General features: G+C 45.5%; 1 protein-coding gene across 1 annotated transcript; it reads left to right on the forward strand.

Annotated features, from left to right (window-relative positions):
- Window positions 1-8246: 8246 nt before the first annotated feature.
- LOC126195751 (uncharacterized) lies at window positions 8247-8867 on the forward strand. Its single transcript, XM_049934378.1, has one exon. It carries the CDS (start codon window positions 8247-8249, stop codon window positions 8865-8867), a length of 621 nt encoding a protein of 206 aa, XP_049790335.1.
- Window positions 8868-10850: the final 1983 nt, after the last annotated feature.

Here is a 10850-nt window from a genome sequence, read left to right on the forward strand (position 1 = left end):
CAGTGTTGCTTGTCTGTTAGCACTAACAACTCTACGCAGACGCCGCTGCTCTCGGTCGTTCAGTGAAGGCTGTTGGTCACTGCCTTGTCCGTGGTGAGAGGTAATGCCTGAAATGTGTTATTCGGCACACCCTGGTTACTGTAGTCCCGTGGTATACCTTTTCACATGAATCACCTCAGTACAAATGACGGCTCCGCCAATGTACTGCCCTTATACCTCGTGTACGCGATACCCCTGCCATCTGTAGGATGCACATAGCTATCGTGTGACTTCCGTCACACCAATGCAAAGCCAGCCGCTGTGGCCGAGCGGTTCTAGGCTCTTAAGTCCGAAACCGCGCTGCTGGTACGGTCACAGGTGTGTGTGTGTGATGTCCTTAGGTTAGTTAGGTTTAAGTAGTTCTAAGCCTAGGGGACTGATGACCTCTGGCGTGCCACAAGGGAGTGTTATAGGACCATTGCACTTCACAATGTATATATAAATGACCTAGTAGATAGCGTCGGAAGTTCCATGCGGCTTTTCGCGGATGATGCCGTAGTATACAGAGAAATTGCAGCATTAGAAAGCTGTAGCGAAATGCAGGAAGATCTGCAGCGGATAGGCACGTGGTGCAGGGAGTGGCAACTCACCCTTAACATAGACAAATGTAATGTATTGCGGATACATAGCAAGAAGGATCATTTATTGTATGATTATATGATAGCGGAACAAACATTGGTAACAGTTACTTCTGTAAAATATCTGGGAGTTGCGTACGGAACGATTTGAAGTGTAATGATCATATAAAATTAATTGTTGCTAAGGCGGGTGCCAGGTTGAGATTCATTGGGAGAGTCCTTAGAAAATGTAGTCCATCAACAAAGGAGGTGGCTTACAAAACACTCGTTCGACCTATACTTGAGTACGGTATTGCTCATGAGTGTGGGATCCGTACCAGGTCGGGCCGACAGAGGAGAGCGTTACGGATATGTTTAGCAAACTCAAGTGGCGGACTCTGCAAGAGAGGCGCTCTGCATCGCGGTGTAGCTTGCTGTCCAGGTTTCGGGAGGGTGCGTTTCTGGATGAGGTATCGAATATATTGCTTCCATCTACTTATACCTCCCGAGGAGATCACGAATGTAAAAATAGAGAGATTCGAGCGCGCACGGAGGTTTTCCGCCAGTCGTTCTTGCCGCGACTGGAACGGGAAAGGGAGGTAATGACAGTGGCACGTAAAGTGCCCTCCGCCACACACCGTTGGGTGGCTTGCGGAGTCTAAATGTAGATGTAGAAGTCCCATAGTGCTTAGATCCATTTGAACCAATGTAGAGTTTGCTTTATACGTAGACAGACTGGGAACACTGCTTCGTCTGTGCATAGAATGGGGGGGGGGGGGGGGGGGGGAGAGGCAGGAGGGGGGGCAAAGTAGGACTTGAATAAAAGACTGATGATCTGAGCTGTCTGGGCTGCTTAAAAACTTATTCAGCACTAGCATAGAAATATGCATCTCTTGTGCTGACAAACAACTGAAAGAACAGAAAATAAAGAAGTCACCAGTTCCGACTCTGTTTTCCTTGAGTGACTGTAGGAGTATTCACGGCGATAAACAGAATTACTCTCTGTCGTTACGAATGGCAGTTTGCACTAAATGAAGAATAATGTAATTAATGAAAAGGAGTAGCAATTCGAGTACAGTATTAGTGATGTGCCGTTCGACGTACAAGTCGATTAAGTATTAGGTGTGACGCTGCAAAACAACATAAAATGGAAGCATATAAGAACGGTTCTAAGGAAGACAAATGTTCGATTTCAGGTTACTGGCAGAATTCTAGGAAAGTTGAGGTCTCCTATAAATCAGACCAAGTAGAGAACTCTAGTACGACCCTATCTTGTCTTCTGGTGGAGTGTTTGGCGTCCCCACTAGGACGCCTTAAGGACATAGAAGCATCTCAAAGTCGTCCTCATAGATTTGTTGCCGGCAGATTTGATTAACACGCGAGAATTACGATAATGCACCGTGAACTAATATCTGCTCCGTGGAGAAAGGACAACTTTCTTTTCGCAGACAACGAAGGTGAGAGTTGAGTCAACCTTTATTTGCCACTGTCTGCAGAATGATTCCCCGTCACGAACGTGCATCCCGCGTGACGAATGCGGAGACAAAAGAACAGAGAGTACATTTGCGAGTAGGACAGGAAAGAGAATGGCTAGCAACGGTTGAGGGTACTCTCACCGTTTAGTGACTTCCGAAGTGTGTAGACACAGGCGTAGAGTAGTGAAGTTGTTACGACATCCTGGCGTCAAACTGTCGCACTGTTAGTGCTTGCCCTATACTGGTTCCTCTGTCTTCTCCTCCTGATTACCAATCACTTGAAAAGTAAGAATAAAAGTCTCATATATTACCATCAGCCGCCGTGTGTGTGGCCATAGATATTGTGTGTAAAATTACTAAAATGGGTAATTAAAGTCTCATCCTTGAAATTCGATGTTCCACAGCGGTGTTAGCAAATTTAGACAAATACTTTTTGCTGATGGGCTGTATTCCAGTATCAGTTCAGAGATGCCTAACATTAGTTTACAAGCTTTTTCCAGATGCGAAAGTTTACACCTAATAACGAGAGAACACTGCCTCAGACACCGTCCGCTGCCTTTCTACCAGAAACGAAACTTGGCTACTCGCATCTGTGAGCAGGGTTTGTAAAATCGCGCAGCAAAATTCTCAGTAACGTAATCAGAAGTTGAATGTTAAGCATTTTCCACATCAACAAAAGCCCTTATTCAGGGCCCTTCTCTACACAGAATCATGAGTCTGTGGAAGAACGTCAGGTAGGAAAAGTTACGAGGGGCGTTTGAACAGTCCGAGAAATGGCACCACCGGCGCCTATCGAGGTCATGTTTAGTTAGTAGTATCTTTGGAAAGAACTCAAATCAAGTTTCAGCCATATTGGTCTATTTCTTTGTGTTTGGCATTACCGTGAATCAAGGAAGTCGAGTGATGGTCAAAAAGTGGACGAAAAAGAATTTCATGTGGTAATTAAACATTACTTTATGAAAGGCAAAACGCCTCAGGAGACTAAAGAGAAGATTGATAAACACTACGGTGACTCTGCAATTTCGATCAGAACAGTTTATAAGTGGTTTCAAAATTTTCGGTGTGGCCATTTGGGCACAAGTGATGCTGGACGTTCTGTACGCCCTATGGAAGTTACGACTCCAGAAATGATTGATAAAATCCATGATATGGTGATGGATTACAGAAGGGTTAAGGTGCGTGAAATTGCTAGTGCTGTGGGCATCTCGAATGAACGGTTACATAATATTTTGCATAAACATTTGGACATGAGAAAGCTATCCGCAAGATGGGTTCCGCGATTGCTCACGCTTGACCAAAAACGGAATCGTGTGAAGTGTTGCAAGGATGGTTTGCAGCTGTTCAGGAAGAATCAGCAGGACTTTAAGCGTTGTTACGTCACTGTGGATGAAACATGGATACATTACTATACTCCTGAGACCAAACAACAATCTAAATAATGGGTTACCAAGGGAGAATCTGTGCCGAAAAAAGCGAAGATCATTCCTTCGGCCGGAAAGGTTATGGCGACTGTCTTTTGGGATTCGCAAGGGATAATCCTCATCGACTATCTGGAAAATGGTAAAAGTATTACAGGTACATATTATTCATCGTTATTGGACCGTCTGAAAACCGAGCTGCAAGGAAAACGCTAGCGTTTGGACCGCAAAAACGTCCTTTTCCATTACGACAGTGCATCAGTACACAAATCAGCAGTTGTGGTCGCAGGATTCCAACTCGTTTCACATCCCACTTGTTCTCCAGACCTGGTTCCCTCGGACTACTATTTGTTCCCCAATTTGAAGAAATGGCTGGCGGTACAAAGATTTTATTCAAAGGAGGAGGTGATTGCAGCAACTAATAGCTATTCTGCAGACTTGGACAATTCCTATTATTCGGAAGGGATCAATAAATTGGAACAGCGTTGGCTGAAGTGTATAAGTCGAAAAATAAACAAGGTTTTCCACAAACACGTACGTAGTTTTTATTTTTGCACGGACTTTTCAAATGCCCTTCGTAGACAGGCGAGTGCAACAACAACGATGAAAGAAATCAAAGTTGTTAGGGACGTGTTAACGTGTAATAGCAGTACATAACGCCAAACAACTCCCTATTGTCCAAGGAATTATGAACCTACGACGGATTGTCATGTTGAAATTTTGGATAGTTCACTGCATTTTTTCTGCGGCTGTAGACAGAAACTGAATTCCAAGTTGGTAGCACCACTGCTTAATGCCAAGCATAAAATTTGCCAAGGAACCTAAAAGTAAAGTAACATTTGTCGGTCGCACTGAATGCTACACGATAAAGCGAAGCAAAAGAGATGGTGATAATGTATACTTATGATAAAAACTGTGAGAGAGTGCAATGGTCACCGTCGCATTAAAGATTTTTCTATTCAGACGGACGTCTAGCATTCGTTTGCAACTGTGTTTCACGGCGGGCGTCCTGGAATCTGTGAATCTGTTTTAACGAAAGGTGGATACCGACGAAATTCCCTTTCAGTGTAGTAAAAGACATGGCAAAGGCTTTGCCGCAGTGGTAACACCGGTTCTATCAGATCACCAAAGTTAAGCGCTGTTGAGCTTGGCCCGCACTTGGAGGGGTCACCGGCCGGGTCTACCGGCTGCCGTTGGCAAGCGGAGTGCACCTAGCCCTTTTGAGGCCAATTAAGGAGCTATTTGATTGGAAGTAGCTGCGCCGGTGAGAGCGCTGTGCTCACCATATGCCCCTTCGTGTTCCCATCTGGTAACGCCAACGGAGTGAGGGGCCACGGCGGTCGGTCGGTACCGTTGAGCCATGAAAGCCTGTTCGGACGGTGTTTTTTTCTTTTTTTTCGTAGTAATACCTACACAGAACAAACAATATGCTCTGTACAAGAACGATGAATTGAACACCAGCGATTCTCTCGTCTTCTACAGCTGAACAGATACGCGGTAACTGCACAATTTGTTACCAGTGGCCTCTCCAAGGATTACGGGAAAGTCAAAATACTGACCACACCCTCATCCTACTGTGATTTAGCGGTCAAGGAAGCAGTGGAAAGACAATTAAGAAACAAGCCGCTAAACAAAAAGGAAGGTTTCCAGCTCGACAAAACGTGGCAATCACACATTTCAGGTCTACGCTTTCAGAGCAGTTACTGTTCTCAGCTTCTGAGCCTCCGCTGTGTGGCATTCTAAAACATGCCGTCCATTTTAATGATTAACCACGTAATTGCAAGCGTGTTAATTTGCTGACTCGACGCTTGCAATATTTTATTCTTACACACACAGTTCTGTCTATGAACAGGGAGGACGAAGATTAGAGTTTAAGGTCCTGTCGACTGCACGGTCATTAGAGACAGAAAACAAGCTCGGATAGCGAAATCATAGGGAAGGAAATCGGCTGTGCCAAGAGATCCATCCAGGCATATGCCTGTACCGACTTACTTAAATCCCGGAAAAGCTAAACCTGAATGCCCAGACGGGGATTTGAACAGTCATCCCCCCGAATGCGGGTCCAATGCGTTAGCCACTACGCCACCTTGCTCGGTAGTTCTGCATGTGACTGACGCACGAGTATTTACTCCACAATATTGCGTCAACTGATTTCATGTCTCATCGACTAACCTTGAAGATGAGTTTACGGATATTAGCCGAAATATGTGGAGGAGAAATAACGATGTCGCGGATGCAAGCCTGAAACATGGAATACGTCTGTAACTGTGCTGAGTGTGGTGTCACCGCCAGACACCACACTTGCTAGGTGGTAGCCTTTAAATCGGCCGCGGTCCGTTAGTATACGTCGGACCCGCGTGTCGCCACTATCAGTGATTGCAGACCGAGCGCCGCCACACGGCAGGTCTGGAGAGTCTTCCTAGCACTCGCCCCAGTTGTACAGCCGACTTTGCTAGCGATGGTTCACTGACAAAATATGCTCTCATTTGCCGAGACGATAGTTAGCATAGCCTTCAGCTACGTCATTTGCTACGACCTAGCAAGGCGCCATTACCAGTTGCTATTGATCTTGTAATTCATGTACCGTCAGACCGACGTTCACCATTAATGGATTAAAGTTAAGTATTCCACCAGCTACGTCAGTTTTTCTAAATTCTAATTTCCTTGTCCTGTTCCAGACCTCACGCCAGCCTGCGTGAGCAAATACGCGTGCCTTTCGGCTTCCTCAATTTGTAGGGTGTTGGCTCTCCTGCCAACCCACAACACTGAGGAAGGATCACTGTTTTTGGCAGAGATTTTCTATTCTTTTTCCATGTCAAAGCGACTCTGGAGAGAAGGACAGAAGAAAATCGCAGCAGTCTACCGCCCTTGATGTCACATGTCAACGATGTTCGCTCACTAAGGTGTCAGTGACGTGTAAACGGAGTCGGTCACGGAATCTGTAAGAAATCTTTTATTACAACTGGTCTATTTGTTAAAGCGCTTGTGGGCCTACACACCGTTCACAAGCGCCACATGGATTTCTTTTAACACTCGTCCATAAGTGATTTTCTGCTCAAGCTCAGCCTCCTTTCGTTTTCTCCTTTTCCCTGAAGTTTTCTCTCAAAAATTATTTTCACATAAACTTCCTTTTATGGGCTTCAAGCAAGAACTAGCAACCTAGTATCAACTACTATATGGTGTATCATATAATAAGATTGCTGTGCAATAATAAGACAGTACGAGAGAGAGGGAGACAAATATATTATTTATTACTCTGTGGCGTAGTGCATTTACATAATTTTTGTTACATAGTAAGCTTTTCTTCTTGTTAAAATTTAATTTCATGAGAGAGAAGTCTGTTATTTATTGTGCAGCAGAAATCGACGCCATAGCGATATTCTCAAGGAAATTTGTATATACATCTGTATATATGATAGAGAATGGCTAATTCATGTGCGGGAAGAATTCCATTGACACTAAGGTCAATAAAACTTCGTTCAATTCAAAAAGGTACGTGTTATTACCACAAACGACGTATACCCATGTGTGATCTATTAATGGATATCAGATCGAGAACAAATACGACGGGAGCGTTCAGTTCTAATTAAATAATTTGATGCTTTCTTCGGAAAAGAAGTGATTTCACGGATCTTTTCTTTTTTTTTCCACCAATGTTTCTAACAAGGGAACCTCCCCATCGCACTCCCCTCAGATTTAGTTATAAGTTGGCAGAGTGGATAGGCCTTGGAAAACCGAACACAGATCAATCGAGAAAACAGGAAGAAGTTGTGTGGAACTATGAAAAAATAAGCAAAATATACAAACTGAGTAGTCCATGTGCATGATATGTAACTACAAGGGTCATGTGCGGTCAGCAGTGCCGTGGTCCTGTGGTTACATTCCGCCGCCGCGGCCGTGCTGTGCGGACGTGCGGAGCGGCTGTTGCGGTGTTTACATCGTCGCTGCGAGCGGCCGGCGCTGTGTGGTGAGTGCGCGCATTCTGCGTTAGTTATAGTCCACGATCACATTTCTAGAATGACATAATGGAGCAGACAACGCGACGCGATACTTTGAAGTTGATTTTCGATCCGAACTACTCCCGACCGAAATCTTACGAAGTTGAGACATTTATCGAAGAAACTTTTAAGGTCGAAGTGGATGAATTGATTGGAATTCACCTGTCGATTGTCAGTCCGACTGTGTTCCTTAAGTTATCCAGTTCTGACAAGTGCGACCAAATTGTAGAAGCATGTGGTGGGGTGGCAAAATTCAAACATTCAGACGGACACATAGGGCAGGTCACGGTTTCGCGTGCCGGAATGGGAATAAGAACGGTTCGAATCTTTGAGCTCCCCTTTGAAATAACGTCCGAGGAGATTAACAACAAACTGAGAGACTATGGCACCATTATCAGCAATGTCGCCGAAAAATGGTCTAGCTTGCACAAGTATCCAGTATTAAATGGAGTCAGGCAAGTTAAGATTGACATGCTGAAACATATCCCATCGTATCTCTGGATTGGTGGATATCGAGCGATCATCATTTACGATGGGCAGCCGAGAACCTGCTCGGGTTGTGGTTCGACCCAACACGTCCGCGCGCAGTGTGTTCAACGGCGTGTGACGCAACTGCCGACTAGGGAGCGAGACCCGCCTAGTCAGATGGCCACGCTACCCGTGACGTACGCCGCCGCAATTCGCAGTGACGTCGCCCCAGACATGTGTTTCGACGGGGCGGTAGTTGCTTATGCCGACGTTCCCGATGGTAACGTAGCCATGGATACTAGCAACACAGAAGCTACAGGTCCAGCACACTCACAAGACGAGGAAACTGACAGACGTGCAGAACAAGACCAGGCTAAGACGGCAGAAGAAGGCATGTGCAAACCACTCGAAGAAGTCGGGCAACAAAAAGAGGACACGGTTGCCACGTCGGAGGATAATGACCAGCAGCCTACAACTGTTTCACCGAAGAAACGGAAGAAACGTCGAATAGCCCGACAGGGAGCAGCAGAAATCGCGCCAATCCTGCGTGAAAAGGCGAAACAGATAGGCCAAGAACTGGCGGAGACGACACAGGCAACTCCTCTGGAAGATCGAACAACAAAGAAGAAGACCCGAAATGAGGACACTGAACCCGACCGTGGAATCCACATTCCAGACGGTACAGCTAGTCCGAAGGACCCTCCACCTGTACCAAAAACGGACACGCGGGAAGTTACGTGCACGCGAGATTGGGCGGATGACATCGAGGAGCAAAACCATGATGCAGAGATGGCTGACATACCACAACGTTCAGGACGGACGGCACCCGACCGTCGACAAGATGTGTCCACCCGGCAACAAACCACCATCAAAGACGCTCGTGCAGAAGATGATGATGCCGACTTCTTCTAAGTAGAGCACACATCCACTTCACCTGGCAAATAGTATCCCACCTGACGCGGTATAGTCCACATGACGTCCTTGCAGGCGTACGGAATTGCGACCTTGAATATAAATAAAATTAGCAGCACCCTCAATCTGAGAAATCTCCAAGATTTTCTGTACGCCGCTGATGTTGACATCTTAATGCTGCAAGAAGTAACGGCTATCCGTTTGGACGACATCACTGGCTACAACGCCGTCATCAATCCTGGCAATGACAATAGCCTCGGCACAGCGATTATGACTAAAGAGGGGATCCTACTTACAGACGTGACGAAACTGCCGAACAGTAGAGGTCTCGCTGTCACGCTAAACAACACCAGGTTTATCAACATCTATGCCCCGTCAGGAACCGGAAACAAGCGCCGCAGGGCCGAATTTTTCAAGGAGGACATCGCCCCCGTTTTCGCGGTGCGATTTGAACAAATAATATTTGCGGGTGACTTATGAATCTTGGTAGGGGCATAGAGATCAGAGCCGCTGGACGTATCAACACTGTGGAAAAACTAAAATGCCTTGGAATAGAATATACGAATAATATCCGCCGCACAGCCGCTCTTAATTACAGAAAATTACTTGCCACATTACGAGCAAGCATACAACAACACAGCTTGCGTAATTTAAATGCAATACAAAAAGTGCAACTAGCCAATACCTATAGAACCTCCAAAGTAAACTATGTTGCTCAAGTGCTTCCTCTGCCACGCACCATAGCACGCCAAATGCAAGCAGCGCTTGGTTATTTTGTCAACAGAGGTCAGATATTTAAGGTTTCCTATGATACCTTGACGCTATCGACACGCAATGGAGGGCTACATCTAACAGACATCTACCTTAAAGCGCAAGCGCTATACGTTAGCAAAACTTATAAACAGTGGCAACGATCACCGCGGACCTTAGTGGCTCATCTCTTACGTGAAATCACCCCAGTCAGCAGAGATCCACCAATCGATGTGCATCACATCTCCCACGAGCTGTACCACTATAAACACTTTCTTGTGGAATACAGCTATGTACGCCATAGAATACCGGAGAAGGACATATATCAGGTTAAGGAGGTTTACAACACCTTGCTGGGAGGGAAATTGCGCAATCGAATAGAAAACAAGTTTCGACATTATAACTGGAAAAACATATGGGAAAATATATCTGACCCCCATCTACCATCCAATGTGCGATCGACGTGGTACCTCGCAGTCAATAGAAAAATCCCCACCAACTCTAAACTGCACGCGATACGTCTGGCACACACACCAAACTGTCCCAGCTGCGATGTCGTCGACACCGAAGAACATCGTTTCGTCTGTGACGATGTGAAAGACGTGTGGAATCTCTTCAGGAAAAAACTAGCACGTGTGCTCCGCACGTCACCTAACACCATTACACCGACACACGTCCTTCTGCCAGATGACGTGCCATATCCTAACACCAAAAGAAGGTCAGCCAACTGGCTCAAAGGACTGACAGTCCATTACATCTCAACGGCTATGACGAAGAGTGCAGAAGACTATTGGATGTACCTGATGACAGAACTTCGAAAGCTCGAACGACAAAAGAAATACAAAGAAAATTACGCAAATTTCTTGAACCGAACTTTGTCCTACCGACAGAGCTGAAGAACGATTAAACGATATTTTTTTTTATTTTTATTTATTTTTATTTTTTTTTATTTTTTTATGAAATTCTCTATTAAGTTTCTCATTCCTTTTGCGCCAACAAGGTGGCTATTTCGTTTACCCTTTGCCCTCGTGTAGCAGCACTAATAGGTTGCTGACGCAACCCTGAGACGCCAGCGGGCAGAAGTACGCCTGGCTCTCCTATAAAAATCGCTACCGCACAATGATGGAAGAATGTAGCGGACCTATTTTCTTTCCACAACTCCAAAAGAAGGGATTTTGTTCACTTGTACACATTTACTTCGTTGGTCAACTATCTCTTATGGAACAAACATAG

The sequence above is a fragment of the Schistocerca nitens genome, chromosome 7 (genome assembly GCF_023898315.1).
Source record: "Schistocerca nitens isolate TAMUIC-IGC-003100 chromosome 7, iqSchNite1.1, whole genome shotgun sequence".
Lineage (NCBI taxonomy): Eukaryota > Metazoa > Arthropoda > Insecta > Orthoptera > Acrididae > Schistocerca > Schistocerca nitens.

What these genes read in the sequence shown, in the direction of transcription:
- LOC126195751 (XM_049934378.1), top strand. Translation starts at nt 8,247, where the DNA reads ATGGATACTAGCAACACAGAAGCTACAGGTCCAGCACACTCACAAGAC.